The sequence below is a fragment of the Xenopus tropicalis genome, chromosome 5 (genome assembly GCF_000004195.4).
Source record: "Xenopus tropicalis strain Nigerian chromosome 5, UCB_Xtro_10.0, whole genome shotgun sequence".
Classification (NCBI taxonomy): domain Eukaryota; kingdom Metazoa; phylum Chordata; class Amphibia; order Anura; family Pipidae; genus Xenopus; species Xenopus tropicalis.
The window spans coordinates 130,244,668-130,262,468 of NC_030681.2; the positions used below are offsets into that span (position 1 = coordinate 130,244,668).

General features: G+C 40.8%; 1 protein-coding gene across 2 annotated transcripts; it reads right to left on the reverse strand.

Moving 5' to 3' along the window:
- Window positions 1-272: 272 nt before the first annotated feature.
- Window positions 273-12,141, reverse strand: amotl2 (angiomotin like 2). Of its 2 annotated transcripts, none has more exons than XM_002935086.5 (10): window positions 11,954-12,141; window positions 9,590-10,361; window positions 8,200-8,353; window positions 6,966-7,110; window positions 6,283-6,375; window positions 4,118-4,413; window positions 3,708-4,003; window positions 3,414-3,583; window positions 3,150-3,293; window positions 273-1,671 (listed from the first exon to the last, which is right to left on the reverse strand). In XM_002935086.5, the coding sequence occupies exons 2-10, from the start codon at window positions 10,279-10,281 to the stop codon at window positions 1,613-1,615; spliced, it is 2,049 nt and encodes a 682-aa protein (XP_002935132.3). In that variant the 5' UTR covers window positions 10,282-10,361; window positions 11,954-12,141; the 3' UTR covers window positions 273-1,612. The 2 variants fall into 2 exon arrangements, with proteins under 2 accessions (XP_002935132.3, XP_031758484.1); XM_031902624.1 differs by lacking the exon at window positions 11,954-12,141 and adding an exon at window positions 10,564-10,646.
- Between the last annotated feature and the right edge of the window lie 5,660 nt (window positions 12,142-17,801).

Sequence of the window (17,801 nt, forward strand, 5' to 3'; positions counted from 1 at the left end):
CAGGAGCCGGTTCCTTCTGACTCAGGCCATACACAGCCCATGGGCTAGCGTCGGATCAGTCCGATTTGTACCTGCACATAGATGGCCAAGTATTAGTTTGTTTAATGAGGTCTATTCATCTATGGCCACCTTCAGAACCTGGTGAAAACCACTGAACTCTTTCTTACTCCTATAGGAAATGGCAAAGACACATGTATCTCTGCACTCTGTACTTAATTTTGGTTTTAATTTACAGCAATCCCCATGCAAACAAACAGCCATAACAAAGGATATATTTTCTTTGGAAATTTATTTAGTTCTGTATTTAAAATAACAATAGTCTGGTCCGCAACAGCAGGCCCAGGTGGCATCCAGGCAGCATATAATAAAGCAGAATAATAATAATAATAATATTAAGGAACAACAGCCACGCTTACATATTTAAATACTTTCGATAACTTAATACACTCACAAGAAAAAAAAATACTCTGATTCATACGTCTTTGGAACAGAATTCAGACTTTCACAGCGCATATAGGCAGAAATAAAAATACCAAAATATAAATGACATTTGAAGCCCTTTCTCTGCCAGTGGGCATATATTGAAAGTCCCTCTGGCAGAATACAAAAAAATTAAGGAAATAGAAGGATTTTTTGCAGTTTCTTTTTTTTACGTTTGCCCTTATTGTAAACATTGCACATGAACTGAGCCAATAAAAAAGAACCACCGCTGACCTGCAACAGTAGTTAAATAAGAGAACAATGTACAAAGTGGGGAGAAGTTTTCATGATACATAATAAATATGACAAAGATTTCTGAGGTTCTAGATGACACCAGGATGTGACATACGAATTTATGGAGATCTGGATGCGTATATATGACTGTCACAGGGACATCACAAAAGAGCTTCATATGAGGTAACGTAAAAGCCACGATCGAACTACGATCCCAGCATTGTTACTGGTCTGAGCCTTAACACAATATGGAAGGTCAGAAAGAGAGCGTGAAATACAGTCAGTAATATAAATACAAAGACATGAATTTACAAAAAAAAAAAAAGACACAAAAATATGTACATGAAAAACATCCAAGACAAGAACTCTGTAACTTTTAACCACTTTACTCCCCTACAGTTGACTGTAGTTCTCTAGCAGCAAAAAATATTGGCCCTTGGCAGGTTTCAAAGTCAAAAGTGACTTCAATCTGTTTCCCCTGGAATACATGTCCATTACTTAACAAGGGCCACAAAGATGGGCTGTGTATCTGTGATCCTGCACTATCTGTCCTTTATCCATAATAAAGAATCACAATTACTGTACAGTCTTCAACTTGTCTTCAGATGGATTAGAGCAGGTTGTGGAAATGTCCTCAAAGTGCTTAACCTTTCCTTTTTATATTCATCTTCCGAACTGCAGCTCAAACAGACGTTGGTAATGCTTCAACATCATATTCCATTGAGATCTGCAGCATTTAAACTCCTCACTCTAGATTATTGACGGCACCGCTGTCTGGATCCCTTGTGCATACGCCAGAGCTTGACTGGATTCAGCAGATTCGCCAGATAATTGCTTGATGAAGAACCTCTTGCTGGATTCCTCTGTGGTGATGGGGTAGGCACAGCAAAACAGTAGCTCAGATAAGGATCTCTACCATGTCAGAAAAGTTTGCGTTCTTCGATGAAGCCAAGATATCTATGAGACACAAAATGGAAAACAATATTAACCAAACGTTCCATAGACTGACCACCTACTTATCAAATGGCTTTGTCAAGGTTGGGATAGTTGGAATATATCTTCACAATCAGAACTGAGAACATTTGCAAGTATACAAAAAGTATAACCTGAATGCATTTTGTATTACTTTTTTTCTTGCATTTGTCAGATAAGGACACAATGCTATCATCTACAAGAGACCATTGGTATTTTACTTTTAACTGGACTGCATTCATAAGATACTCCAGCAGATACAAAGCACACTGGGATGTGTATGACTGTGTATGTGTGTGTATGAATGTCTAGTGTTGAGTTGTGAAAGGAAGTGACTTAATGAACATGATTCAAGGTTTAGACAGGTGAATAAACATGCACTGTAGGAGGCAATATATGACTGCTCCTACATAACATTTGGGTACTGAGCTTGACATAATAAAATAAAAGGCAGAATTTGTATAAGTGAATGTCTGTGTGTGTGTGATGTGCCAGAACCCATAAGCGAGGTGACACACCCTCTGCTCGCTGACTTAATTAAACATGTTTATGCTTTAACAACCTAAATGCAATCTTTGGTGTGTTCGGTCACATTGGTCTGTTTGCCTTGGCTTACTCATTGCAAGACCAAGAGGCATATTCAAGGGCAGTACATTCCGAGCATTCCTGTGGCTTTGTACGTTCAGCAGAAACCTTGCGTATTCACCAAGCAAAACAAGAGGTGTGATCATAAAGTAGGGAAAATTGAGCAAGAGGGGTAATGGCAACATGAAGTACCGTCTGGCAAGGGTGACAGAAGAAGGCCACAACCGAGATGAAACACATCAGGAATGTGGTAACTTGTGAAACACACTATAGTGACCTGTCGCCTGTTCTGGTTTTAATGCCAAGGCAGGGAGTACCGGACAAGATGGACTCAATGCCTGCTGGTTCTGACTTGGAGTTTTTATCATCTTAATATAAGCAATGCTCCCTTCCCCCTTGCTGCTCAGTCTCTTGGCCTCACACCTGCATTCTGTTCCCAGCTGCATAGCTGAGATTCATTGGGATTAGTCATCACCAAGGGAGGCCAAGCCTTGGCAAGGAGTGTGAGAGGAGAAAGCTTTCAGCTATGCAGGGCTCGGCACAAGCTCGGCCTGGGGGAGGGGAGGTGAGTGAGCACAGCTTCTACAGTTGTGAAACTCATACAGCAAGCCATCTCTTAGTCAGTCATACTGATTACAATATATTCAGATAGTGAAAGGTTTTAGGTAGAAGGTCTTCACTTAATGGACTACCTTACTTAATGGACTACAATAATTACTTGATAATAGATTTTTGTTATGTTTTGAAGATCATGGTCTCATAAAATATGACACTAGATACACAAAGGTCTTGTTTTACCCATAATTAATGACCAGCAATACCAGACTGCATTGTGCCACTCCAGACTAGACATGCCCCGCTCAGGCTGAAGGACTCACCTAATGAGGAGTTTGTAAATCTCTCTGACACAGCTGTCTGATCAGTTGCACAGTCTGTCTGGGTGACGCCATCCTTGCTACCATGCTTGGAGTGAGAAGGTGAGATGCTGGTGCTAGAGGTCTGCTGTTCGTTTGATGCATTACCTAGAAGACAACAACAGAAGAACATGGTTATCCAGCTGTTTCTACTAAATGGGATCAGACATTCTCTTTTGATTATTTAAATAGTCTGATGTTGGGTTGCTTAAATTACACAGTTCTCACCTGTTACTCCTAGTCTTTCACTTTGGGCTGAGGTTTGGTTGGGCGACGTTAGCGCGAAAATGGATGGGACAGACTTAGCAGGTCGTAGGGGTCCCTGGTGTGGTTTGCGTTGCTGTAAAACTTTGATCACTGCATCTTTCTCCAGTATCTGAGCATGAAGGGCCTTGATTCTGGACAAAACAGTAATGAAGATATTTCAATTATTATTAGGGCACTGAAAAATGAAGCTAACGTAATAATGTGCTTGGCATATGGAAACAGAGATGACCACTGTCGAAATACTGCTAGACGTACCTGTTTTCCATTTCTTGGTGCCTGTGGCTGACCATCAGCAGATCCTCATTAAAACTGTTGTTGGGAGAGTGGCGAGGTGAATGGTTGATAATTGTTGTGTCTCGCTGAGCGGCAGCAGTCGCTGCGGCATCCATTGCAAACTGCCGCATGGTACGCTCCTCCAGATATTTCTGTTCCCACTTGGTCATGTCAGCCTCCAAGGCCAGAATCCTCTCCTCCTTCTCCCTAAGCTGCTCAGATAATACTGAAGCACTGAGCTCAGGAGTCAGCGTCGCACTCTGTGCAGATGGTTGTCTCTGTTGTGAAAGATACACAACTTTTAATATTGCATCCTCTGGGCGGCAGTCACAACATTACTGGGTTACAAACAACTATTTCAACTGCTAAATTGTCAACCACACACTCCTTACCTGCTGAGCTCTTAGGATCTTCAACTCTTGCTCCAGCCGTGTACGCAGTCGCAACTCTAGTTGTTCCCTCTTCTCACAGGCAGCTTGTAGCTGGCTCAGTGCCTGCTGCAACCTCTCCACCTTTTCTACATATGCCCGCTTCTTGCGTAGCTCATCCTCTGCACGAGCTGCTCTAGACTGTGCATTACTGAGCGCTTGCTCCAGCAGTTCAGCTCGTCGACGCTGATCCTCGTTAGCGCTTCGGAGGAGTGTCACTTCTCTCTCCAGCTTCTCCCTATCTTGCTGCTGCTCTCGGCCTGTAGTGAAGAAGCAAGGACATGGGTTATAAAGTGCTCTGAAAGGTTTTATAATAGTACAGAGTCTGGAATTAAACCCTAACCCTACCCTACCCTGTATGTATAAGATAAAATGATCTTATACACACAAGTAATGGGTTCAATCCTAGGCACAAATACTTAAATACACAAACTGCACATTTATTGTACTATTGCCTGAAAGGTCTAGTTCAGCTTTTCTGATTGGACAATATCACAATGTAATGTATATCTATAGGGAAAGGAAAAAATGAGCTTTGGGCATACAAAAGAGTATATCTGAAACGTTAACGGCAAAGAGGATTGGAGAGGTGTCTGTGTGAGTAACAAACAATGTTCTGAAGGCTACATGCCTCTCAACAATAGAACCATGACCGATCTCTTGACATAGGCAAGAAAACACCGTTGGTTTTAAGTGCCCTGTGCCAATAAAGGAGAGGCCTGGGAATTTTGAAAATAACTGATTACACAGAGAATACTTTTTTGAATGTGGCCAAACGCAACACCTCTTAAACATATGGAAAACTCTTTGTTGTTCTCTCCAGAGAATTACAAATCACGCGTTAAACGTGACTGCGTTGCAGTGTTCCATGAAGGGGTCAAGCAAACAGGCACATTCCCAGGCTTGGAACCATTTATGAAAGGGAGATGGCAGTTCCAGGATGTACATCCTGGGCAGACTAATTTTTTCTCATGGCAACCCCTGCACATATTTTTTGTTTCCAACTGAATTGTATCATCTATAGAGTCAGTACGAGCCCCATTAATCGATATGATGTATTGGCCCAAGTGTTATTTGACCAAGATGTTGCTTGGCATGTATATACTTCCATCCAACAGAGTGGCCCAGAGGTGAAATCAGTTGGATGAGTCCAATGAGTCCTTAACAGCAGTGATAAGGAAATATAGAGGAAAATAGAATTCTGCAGGGTTTTTCTTGGATAAGCAATTTAGTTTTATTGAGCAAAAAAGAAAAACAAGAGAAGAGGAAATGCGAATAACATGTGCAAAAGTCTTCCATTTAGAGCCATATCCTGTTAACCCATGTAATGCTGTATGGCTGTATGGTGCTGCATACAATGCTCCCCCCTTTCAACACAATAACCCCCCCTGCAGGGAAGGGGGCTGGGGAAGAACAACTACTGGAATGCAAGGAATCCAGGTCACATTGAACTCTGTTTGTTTGCCAGAGCTATTCAACCTTTTCTTCAGGAAACAGTGAAAGCATTTAGCACATGATACCCCCCCCCTCTCTGGAGATGTAACCCCGTGGGTGCCAGAGAGGTCTAGAATGTCTGTCCCATGGGGATAAAGATATTTTAACCTATTTTGGAAAACGTGTTTAAAAATATGTGAGAAATGTATAGTTTAAAAAAAAAATCTGCAAATAGCAATAGATTTTAATTTTAACCTGCCAACTACGAAAATTGCATCCAAGCCTTTATTGGCTGCATAAAAGCAAACTGCCATAGAAAGCTATTTAAAGGTGAAGGCAAACATGCATCACAACAAACTACTATTCTGTAGATTACTCTTCTAGGGAAGGCTTGCTTATCTGAATAATGTTTATCCATAAAAGTAGGAGCTACCATATTGTTTCTCAACAGAACAACCACTTTAATTTCACCCATAGACTACAATGTAACTGGGCTCCAGTGGATAAATGATCAATAAATATGATGATAAAAGCTTAGCTTTTACAAGCAATAACTGTTGAATAGTGTTATATTGTTTTTGCTCCCATTAAGACACAATGGTCATGTAGAAGTATATGCGTGTACTATTAACAGGAAATGGCTGGGTTTGCTACAGTGTGGTGGCATGGTCCATAAGCACTTAAAAGATACTTACACTGTGCAATGAGTTTCGACACGACTCCCTGAGAGTCCTCCCTTTGCTCCACACTCTTAGCAGCCAGCTGTTTGTTAGCAGAGTCCAGTCGTTCTAGACAAAGAACAATAAAGCAGTGAGTTTACAAGACAAGCAAGACACCCATGATATTGCCTCATTTAGGGGACATGTATTTAATCCAGTGAACAAACACATTTAACGAGCTGCTCCTTGTATCGCCAGCAACTCTTGAACTATGGCTTCCTTGAAAGGCAGTAATACTGGGTGTTGGAGTACAATTTTGCTTATTTTTCAATGTCCCCAAAGGTGATATAATTATACAGGGCTACTTAAGAAATTATAATATCTAGACTAGAGACTAAACTTATGGAAGGCCAGTCTATGACATAAAATAGTGATAGGCCACCTGCGGCCCTCCATATATTATGGTCACACCCTTAAACATCATTTTAAAAATGAAGTATAACTATGTGGCCTAATAGACAATGTCAGTGGAGGTTATGAGATCTATCCCCCTTGCAGGCCTATTGTCTATTTTCCCTTTGTACAAGGATTTTAAAGGCTCTAAACACACAGAGTCCATTCAATCAAGCCTAATAGCTATTGTTTGGTTCCTAACGATGATTGATGGCTCACACCCTACAGGCCAACGTCTAACATTCCTCGTGTGCCATAGCTCTAACCTCTTAGATCTCGGTTGAAGTCCTGCATGCGCCTGATCTCTCCTTCCATTCTGGTCCGCATGGCATTCTCAAGGGCCTCCCGTTTGGAGGATGCCTTCATGAGACTCTCGTAGGCTTCAGAAATTCGTTGGATTTCAGTTTCCAACTGCAAAGAAACAAGTAGACTGTCAGGCACATTTGTCTCCACTCCTTGTGTTCCACAAGAAAGCAAGAACATTCTAAAGTATGTGACAAATCTGGTTATTCTTCACGCTACTGTTACTTTGTAGGCCTGGACAAGACAGACCAGTAACTGTAAAGCACAATGTTATGGAGATTTAGTTGTCCATTTCACCAGTATATTGGAACAACCATTTCAAAAAATGAACAGGGACAGGTTTAATGTCTGAGCCTTACTATTGTTTTAAGACAAATATACTAATAAAGGCATTGTGACAGCAGCTAAAACTTTTTTGGACTCATATTTAAAGCATTGCTTATTTTAGTGGAGTTTGAACCACCTGCCTCTGGATTACACATTTGTTTAGAGGCTGGGTGCCCCCCCTTCTCCTTACAGCTGAGGCCTTCCTAACACAAGCACCTTTTCATCCCTACACAATGGCTCATTTATGCCGCATCAGGTCAACTCAAGCAGAACAGAAGACTTAAGCAACTGTCAGCGGCCCTCAGCTCTAAGTGTGCCTCTAACAAATGGCTCATGGCTGCCCCATTGTGCAAGGATCCTTTGCAGCTGTTAAAGGGGAGATGGCAAAGAAGGAATCTCGCTGGGCTCAAGAAAGTGAAAGGGTTGGGGATGACAAAAACGAAACCAATGGGCCAGACGTCCCACCCTGCAAGGCCAGCTGGGAATCATTTCACAATGCTCTGCTTGTTGATGGGCAACGTTTGGAATTATAATGAGTACTGCAATGTTAACGGGCTGGCGAAGAATTGTGTAAGAAGAACAGCTGCTTGGGAGAAACCCTCAATGCTTTGGTTGTGGAAGTCCAACAAATGGCAGACAGAAATATCAGCCCCTACCAAATGATTGTATTTCTTTTTACATTGTCTTCAGAGAAAACATACCCTACTAGTAATGACCTTTTTCATTCATTTTGCCTTAAATCAACACTAAAGATTAAGGGTGAAGCTTTTTTGTCTACACAGAATATTCCTATTTGTTCTTAATAGGGACATAACCTTTATGGCTACAATCATGAAAATGGAGCGTTGCTTAGTTTAAAATGATTTTTACCTTCTGAATCTTAACAGCTTTCTCACTGTAGCTCTCCAGCTCCCTACGTAACTTCTCGTTTTCTCTCAGAAGGGCATCCATTCCAGCCATATGGGTTCCGGCTGCATTGAACGCTGCGATTGGACCGTAGTTCAGATTAGGATCTTGAATTTGTCTGAAACAGATAAAAAGAAATAAATAGAATGCACACAGCTGTACTGGCAAAACAATATGTAGAGCAAAACATCTGCATAGATGATTTTCATGATGCTGTTAAGTATTTCTTGGTCATTCTGCCAAGTCTCTTGATACTGGTCTAATGATTGCTATGTGTGGTATAGTGTGAGGTTACAGTACCTATGATAAATAGTGCTGGGCTTGAGGTACTGGAGAGCCATTTCTGGCGTTATATCAGAAAGTTATTTCAAGTTTAAATTGAACAGGCCACTTTACATTAAGTTGAATAAACAGTCCTTTTACCACAATGACCCATTTATTATACAAAACCATTTTTAATATATGTATATTTTACAGCTGTTATCTTAGGCTAACATTAAATTAATTTTTATGCCAATTACTACACAATTTCTGCTACTTAAACCAGACACTCCGGCTTGGCCCATAACACTGTGGTCAGGTAAATAAAACATGCCTCAGGTAACAAACAGTCCCTGCCTTATAAGGGCTCCAAATACATTCTTAAAAGTCATTCCAGACCAGTTCTACATACAAATGCCTGGAAGGAAAAGTAAGAGCCACACAGATTTCATTTGTTAGTCTGGAATGAGAATAATAGCTCTTCCTTTCTCCCTCTCTGTTTGAAACGCTAGGAATGTAATATGCCCCCCCCCCCCCCCCACAATGAAGTGGCATTTCCTTTGGTGACCCTATACACACACAGATACCAGAGTTAATTCAAGATCCAAAAGGGGAAAAATTCTTATATTGTGAGAGTGAGCATGTCCCTTTACCATTATCTGCTTTCCATGCAAGCCAAGAAACTTCCTGTCTCCTTTTATCTCTTCCTGTTTGAACAATAAAGGATTGTCAAGGCTCCACCAACCTAATGTTTATTGTCAAAGAAATCTAAAATACCAAAGGCCCCTCAGTTAAAAAAAAATTTGGGTTATTTTAACATCCTCTTTAGAAGTCTCCAAAAACAAATACTTCTCTACGTACATAAATTACGTATTTGCGCACTCTTTACAATACTGTGGCTGGCCAGTGGACAATAACTACTGGATGGCTGGAATTCCATAATATTGATCTACAGCCAACATGCCATTATAAATAAACATGCTCCAGTTGACAGATGTTTTAAAGGGTAAACTTTAAATGCAATCCTACAGTAGAGATATTCCATCTACATCGTGAAGATGTTTGCATAGTATGGTTAGAAGTCTGTGCTCACCTGACTTCAGACTGGTGATATACAGGCAGTTCCCCAGAATAATGCCTTTGTTCTGTTGTGTATCCTCGTATGTCCTGTACTGGTTGATTAAAATGAGGGTACTCCGGAGGAGCACCCCTATACTGTCCCCTATCTTCCTGTTGCTCACGAGCCACCGATAGCTGGTAATGCCTTGAAAGCTGTGGGAAGCTATGAGAGGAGCTCATAAGGTTTTGAGGCTTGGCACCATTTCGCTCCAAAGACATCTGCAGCAGACGTTCACTTAAGGACCTGACATGGCCATGTTTCAAATCCTTAAGGGATTGGTCTTGCCGATGACCACCATGTTCCACTGGCTGGGTGTTCTGGGCTGCATAGTACTGTGAGAGTGCCGCTTTGGCTTCTTCATAAGTTGGCAATTCCTCGCCTTTGTGTTGAAATTCATGAGCCTTATACATGGGGTTTTCCAAGTAGAAATAGTCACAATGATACTCCTGGCCTTGGGGTTCTTGCCTTGCTGAAGGAGCCATTTGAATCTCTTCCTGTTCAAGACTTTCTAGGGATGATCTGGGACTTCCACTGCCACCTCCAGCCCGCAGAGCCTGCTCCTGGATAGCCAACAATGTACGGTTATCACTAAGATTCCCATATCTTAGTTGCTCCTGAATGAGACGGTGTAGAACCGTTCCAGAGGAATCCTCGGCTGTTCTCATCCTTAACAAGTAAATAAATCCTCAGTCAAGTGGAAAATATAAGTAATGGATTATAATCCTATTCGACTGTTGGGGAGAGCCTGTGGAACAAGAAAAAAATATATGTTTTAAGACAAAATTCTTCCAAATAACACAAGAAGGATGTGACAGTGATGGTTTTATGTCTCATCATAACATCAAGTCAATGTTCACAATGCTTAAAAGTCATGTTCACAAAGGAACAAAGAACCCTGGAGGATTCTAACTGGATTTTCCAATACAACATACACACGTTCTACTTACTTTGCTAAGAAATAGAGCTTCATTGACTTGTAAGCTGCTGATTTTTAGGCAATTAACTGCTTGTTTTTTTGGAGGTGATGGATATCAGAGGAATGGAATTTCCTCCCTTTACTAATCCCCCCCCTCCTGTCCACACATATACACACACCTCCCTTTCTATGTAGATAAAGCCCACTGTATCTATGGTATGCCCCCCTGCTGCCTCTGCCTTATAGCCCTCCCCTTGAATTCCACATTTCCTAGTTGAAGTTGAACAACCAAAAACAGTGCCAGTATTTATTTAGTTTCAGGCCTCCATAGCAAAGAAAATAAATACTGGGATTCCATCCCTAACCAACAAAAATACGGCATGTAAGAATCTTTTAATGCTGTTAAACACTCCTTGTAGCAGATTTAGTATAAATAGCCATCACAACAAATTCCCCCTTTCACTAAAACTTCTAAAATATATTTATATATATATATATATATATATATATATATATATTTATATATATATATAGGTATGTACATAGGGCCAAACCTGAACGTTCCCTTGTCTCTTACGGGAAAATATTTTCCAGCACGTAGGAGGCGAGAGCACCTTTAGCATAGCTAAGAAGTGACATCACTGGCTTCTTTGTGTTGCAATTGACATTCTTTGTGAATTGCAGCCTTCCCTCTACCCCACACAGGCCCGTTCTAAAAACAAGAATCATAATAAGAATAGAATATAGTTGGTGGATTGCTGCTGCCATGGCTAAGGTGGCAAAACACCTGCTAATCCCCCCTTTGTCTCCTTTAAAATGACATAAATGTTGTCCCTTAGATGACACTTTGTACACAAGGAATATACAATACTCAGGCATCACAGGCCCCCAGAATTTCTCAGGCACCAACAGCACCCTACATAAATACCATTGTGACAAATGACCAGTCATTGGGGGCTTTTATTCTATAGATAAGTCTATAGAGACAAAGACATACGGTATATACACATGCATACATATATAGAAACACAACAGTTTGCACATAGACTAAAGCTGTGGGTGCTGGGAGTTGCTCAGGTACCAACACAAACATTATACATTATCTACATTGAGCATTATTGCATATACAAGAAACTGAATATAAATACAGACAGACATACACAAGAAGTATTTCTATTCATTCTAGAGCAGCAGCTTTTAGATTGCAAGTTCTGCGGGACACCAGCTTAATGAAAGACTGTGTAGCAATGGTACCCATGTATAATAAACAACTGTCCTTATTCTAGCTGCTTGCGAGACATGTGACTCACAGACCGCAGTAATGCGCCGGGGGTACGATATGTACATACAGTGCGCAAATAAAAACAGAAAATAAAGGTAAAAGCAAGCGCAGGGCAGAGTGTAGGAAAGAGCGTACTCACCCGAGCATAGCCAGTGTGTGCGCAGCAGACTGGGCTCTCGGTGCGACTGTGTCGGTGCGACTGTGCCCGTACTTTCCCTGTGCGCAGTGAGCTGTGTGCTGCCTGAGAGCGCTGAGCAGACTGATCCCGCAGCACTCACGCCGCTCTAGTGCTTCAATAGCTTTGCTATGCGCGGAATGTGAGAGTTTCAGGCTCCCCCTGGGATAAAGCTATAACCACACATAACCTTTCTCCCTCCCTCCTCCACTCAGCATTCTGCCCGCCTCCTCTCATACTTTCCCTCCGGGCTGCACTCCAGTGAGCGGCCGCTGGGGGCGGAAGATCTCCCCGCGTTGGAGCCGCTAGCAGAGAGCACGCATTACTGTTGTTATTACATGTTTCTGTATAATGGCGGCTAATTATGAGGCGCCTAATTGTGCTGTCCGCACTGCCTTACAATAACAGGCACGGAAGCTCATAATAACTGTACATCAAACGAGAATACCGCCTGGGTACATCTTTCAGACTTAGAGATCAGATTTTTTTAAATAGAGCTTGTGGTAATTCCTGGTCCCCCCCTTGCTTCCATGGACACAACTGACTTTGCTCCAAGCCAATTTTACCATGATTCTGTTTAATGACACCAGAAGTGGCACCATTTAATATTGCCCCACAATTACAGTGCAGTTGTGGCGCTGCTGCCATAAGGGCAGTTGGGAAATTTACCTCAGGCAGCTGCACACTACAAGTTACTATTGTGCCCCCTCCCCTGATATATCTTCATTCAAACATTCTAATTTTTAAATAGGAATTGCAGCTCTGCTAGAGAAATGCATCCCCCCTGACCTGCTCAGACCCAAAAAACTAAATATTTTTGCCCCCCCCCCCCCCAGTATATCTTCAAGAGCAAATATTCTAATTTTTAAATAGGAATTTCAGATTTGCTAGAGAAATGCATCCCCCCCTGACCTGCTCCGATGCAAAAAACTAAAAGTGTGGGGGTCATATCAACTAGGCCGCTGAGTGGTACTGGGTTCTGCAATGCCCCTGGGTGATACTCTGGGGTACAATGCTGAATTGTGGTGAAAATCAAAATGAATCAGAAATTGATACTATTCCCTCGTTAAGCATAGCCAGCCACTACACATTTTATTTTGGCAGATATTCAGGCACATATACTCTCTGTTAGAAATAGATAATGCCCGCGGACCCCGAGCAGAGTTGGGTAAGAATGCTATACGCAGGAGGTGCTATTGTATTCACTGGCTATACAGCTTGCTATTCCAATTAAGCCATTGTCTCATATCAGTGGCTACAGATCTATGGTGCTCGTTGGCATGGAACCTAGCTTACAACTGAGAAAATAGCCTGTTGTAACATAAAAAAAGCCACTTTCTGCTTGGCCAGGAAGGGCTTCTTTACTGTCCGTCAAGGGGCTGATCTGTTTCCCTTTGATGAAAATAAATGACAGTAGGTCATAGTTTATGGCAGACCTTTCCACAATTATCTCTACGGCTATAACTGGTATGCCCAGACTGAACACATTGCAGCTAAGTGCTAATTTCTTCTCATTTTGCATTTTCTCCCTTCAGGCTCACAAATGCAGTTTTCCACAAAAGTCTCTTAATTGTCAATTTTTTTATTGCCTGTCCATGGGTGATTGCAGGTCTGTGGGGCCCTGGGCAAAACAGACTTTGTGGGGCCACGTTAATTTATTAACGTAAGAATATACAACTTATAGCCTTTCAGTCTAAAGACTTTTAGCCTGATAGGAACAGTTATTGATGCTATCTTGCCCTACTGGAACTGCTATTCCACTGTTCCTTCCCAAATGCTATTTAGTCCACTGCTAAAATAGAGCCTGATCTGCTGTTTTCCCTATTGCAGTTATTTAGTGGTGAGCACATCTTTCCCTTTTTTGTTTTGTTCTTTTCCATATTGCAATTATAGGTGCAGCTGTACTGTTTTCTGCTGGAGGGGGGTCAATATGGGGTGGTCACTACAGGCTTTGTACAACTGCTGTTTTGGCCAGAAGGGCAATTCATTTTACCCAGGGTGATATTTGTTCTCTTCTGCCAATGTCTGCCATAGCTTGCCTTGTTAGGTTAATTATATGCATATATTTTACTCAGATTACACAACTGGCATGGCCAAGATGCCAATGTTATATTGTCATATTTGAAGCACTCCCATAACGTATGCTGGCACATTGTTTTAAATTTGGAACAATGTTGCTATTCTTGGGGAAGATGGCATCCTATTTTATGTGCATTTTTCTGCTGTTTTCATCCAAAAAGAGCAGAGGAATTTGCTTGTAAATGCAGAGATATAACTGCAATATGCTGTTTAGTAAAGCTCAGCAGGGAGCAGCAACTACAGGATTTGTTGTCTAAATACATTGTACCTAGTGTAGTTATGAATTTACGTTGGACCATCTGTTCAGCAACAAATACATTGGTCCACTTTTATGTGCCAATAAGATCATGTTTTTTTTCCCAAAGTCTATCAAGATGCATCTTTACTATTATTTTTATTTATATAGCTTTGTCATATTATGCATCATTTATCAGTTCCTGCCCCAGTGTAGCTTACTGTCTTGGGTTCCAGTCACCTTCATATTATGATTTAATTTTTAAGCCAGTTCGTTTTTGAAGTAAAGCAAATGACCAGTGTGTGCAACTTAAATAAAAGGTTGTGTTCTCCCTAATGTAAAGTACGATAAGACTCCCAATCAGTGGTATGCTAAGAGATGTAATCCAGTTATAACTGAAAAGGGCTGGCTTCTTCTCCAATTCTTAATGTGTAAATACTAAAAACAGTTTTAGTTAATTACACATAATTATAGGGTGGCCAGGGGTCCTGCTTTAGGAAGTATAGGGGATTTTGAGCACTCTGTCCTCCTTCCTGCGCATCCTTAAGAAGGATGTTCATTTGTCCTTCTTTATGGGGTCTGTCTAAAAAAAATACATATAAATTAATTACTTATACTAAAACAGCTGAATGAAGGCCACGATAACCTTTGACATTTTTATTATGATTTTATGCATGTGCTGTTGGAAACACATTTTCATATATTTTTGTATAACTTTTTATATAATTGAACTCATCGCAAAACATCTTTGATTTAGGCTAAATCATTAGCCATATGACTTTAGTAATTAAATTGCTCAGTACTATGATTTGGTAATTTTTGTATTTTGGTTATTACAATAATATGATTTAAAAATGCAATAACATAATAAAAGGAGGGCACATGCCACAATGGGAAAATGCCTGGCTGCCGGGTAATATGTTGGAAACAGAGGACTCAGCACTCAGGTCTTGATAAAGAAACAAAAACTATAAGGCTCTGGGTAAATTCCATCCCTATCCTGCCCTGCCCTGAAAAGCCTAAAACTAAGGAGCAGGTGATACTGCCCATTTAGAAAAAAACTGCAGTGAGCCCAGCAAACCCCCCCTACATTATATGTTGTCCCTAGGGTCCAGTAAAACAGCAAAGTGTTTTATCGCAAGATCTTGTTTCTGTCATTTTCCAAGCCCTGGTCAGCAAGCCAGTCAAGCCATTATGTATCATTTCAGTAATGGGTTTAGCAGTCTGACACACTCTGGGCTGCTGAACTATTACAGATGCTTCTTAACTGGCACAACAGATGTCACTGTGAACAATATGCCATTCATTCAACATGGGACCTTCTGTGTCTGTGTTGCCCCCTTCCCCAACACAGCTGAACGTGTGCTGGGATCCATCAACCTATATGAGTAAGCCTCTGTTTTCAGTACATTCTTCTGCCACCAGTTGGGGTAAAATGAGACAGAGTCCTTAGCTCATATTCTTTTCCTATATATATATATTTACATGTCTGTGTGTGTGTGTATATATGTATATGCCAAACTGGGAATCCACTTATGTTATGTAACTGCTTTTGCAAGGAACAGCATCAACAAATGAGGAATGATGGTTTACCCAGGATGCAAGGGCACCAGGGTCTGATTTGTATTAAAAGAGTATGGTGATTCTATCAGGTCGATCTGGCTGTGCCATTGGTATATATATCATTTTTTGTATGTGCTGCAGGGCATAAAATGAAGATAGAAAAACAAACAAAAAAACTATATAACAAAGTATGGAGATGCAAATTACAGGAAGACCCCTTATCCAGAAAACCCCAGGTCCCAAGCATTCTAAATAACAGTTCCCATACGTGTACCAGCATGCCAGGGCTGTGGATTCTACATTTTATGGTGTATTCATTTACTGGCAATATATGGCGTGGCTAGGAAATGGTTAAAACAAGATCGATGAATAGATAGATGGATAGATAGATAGATATACATATTTCCATGACCAATGTGACACATCGTTAAGCACTGAATATAACCGATGACATCATTAAGCTCTCTGTTTATAAGGATATGTTCTACAGGTTATTTATGGCTCTAATGTATTATATAAGGAATAATGTACCCCCTATTTTAAAAGAATATTATGTCACTGAGGAGTTTCATGACCATATAAAGGCACAAGTCCGAAGGTCAAGTTCTTTTATACTGTTCATAGAACTCTGCTGTGAATTTTAATCTCATATTTTACAACAGGGGACACATTATTTATAATAATAAACAAGTTTCAGCGAGTCATGGGACACAAATTACATCACTAAACACCGATTATAACCGATGACATCACTGGTCACCGTTTAAAGAATATAATTGACAGGATCATAATGGCATTTGTGTATTATATAGATGTAATTATTTTCATTATACTGTGTATAATTCACAAAGTATTTGGTGTACAATACACATCTGGGATCAAATAAAAAAAAATGCAGCCTCTTGGATCAAGAATAATGAGCGACCTGCTGTTAAGTAAAGGGTCATTGTGCTGCTGTATTACAAGCATATACACCACATAAGTATTGTGTGTCTGCTGTGCTCTATGCAGCACCCAGAATGGGCATGTCTGTAACAAGCAGCATATACATCATTTATACCACAGTACATTCTAGGTCTCTGAGAAGCAAACCCACAGTATCTCATGGTTGTGTCTATTCTGTAAATGTTCAGCACACTATCCAACCAAACACAATGAAACTTGATATACAGTTCCAGATTAAACATGGCATACATTCTCTGTTTATTGTGCAATATGAATACTTTAGTTGCATCTTAGGACCTAAGATATGACTGAAACATTGATATTGCACAATAAAGAGTTTTTTTTAGATATATATATATATATACAGTGAAATTACATGTTTACCCAAAAATGACATCATAATGAGACATGCCAAGCCCAGCTGCCATAGTACTTAAATAAACTGGCTTTCAGACCTACACATAATCACATACCATTTATCAGTTTGGAATGCCCATTAGCTTTTATGCTGCATTACAGGCTGCCTCTGTAGCCTAGCAATATACAAGAAATGTCCCTATAGCCCCTGCCATATGGAGTGTCATTAACAATCACAGCATTGTAGGCAAATCCTACAATTACAGGTGACCTCCCTTCCCCCTGCAGCACCATTCAGAGCAAATCCACCTGCTCCTTCTGCATCTGCCGTGTTAACCCCTAGGAGAGTAGGCAGACAATTCTAGATGCTTATCAAATGAAGCAGATTTTTTATGGTTTTCAGAGTTTTACAGCCTGCTAGAAGCCCTGTGTGCCCAGGCTCAGAGGGGCCATAAAATGTCTTTAATAAAATATAAATTACGTGTTTAAATAGTAGATATATTCACTAAACAAGTCAGGGATGTTGTTCTTTTGGTCAGACTTTCCCTTTTGTTAGGGTCCCCATACACCTTCAGATCTTCTCCCGATATCCCCCACCTACGGGTGGGAGATATCGGGAGAATCCAGGCTAAT

Bases quoted from the DNA above. Each gene is read 5' to 3' on its own strand.
- amotl2 (XM_002935086.5), bottom strand. From the start codon at position 10,281: ATGAGAACAGCCGAGGATTCCTCTGGAACGGTTCTACACCGTCTCATT. The intron at 7,111-8,199 runs GTAAAAATCATT...GTTTCTTTGCAG, and splicing joins AAGCTGTTAAGATTCAGAAG to TTGGAAACTGAAATCCAACG. The intron at 4,004-4,117 runs GTAAGGAGTGTG...CTTTCACAACAG, and splicing joins AGATCCTAAGAGCTCAGCAG to AGACAACCATCTGCACAGAG.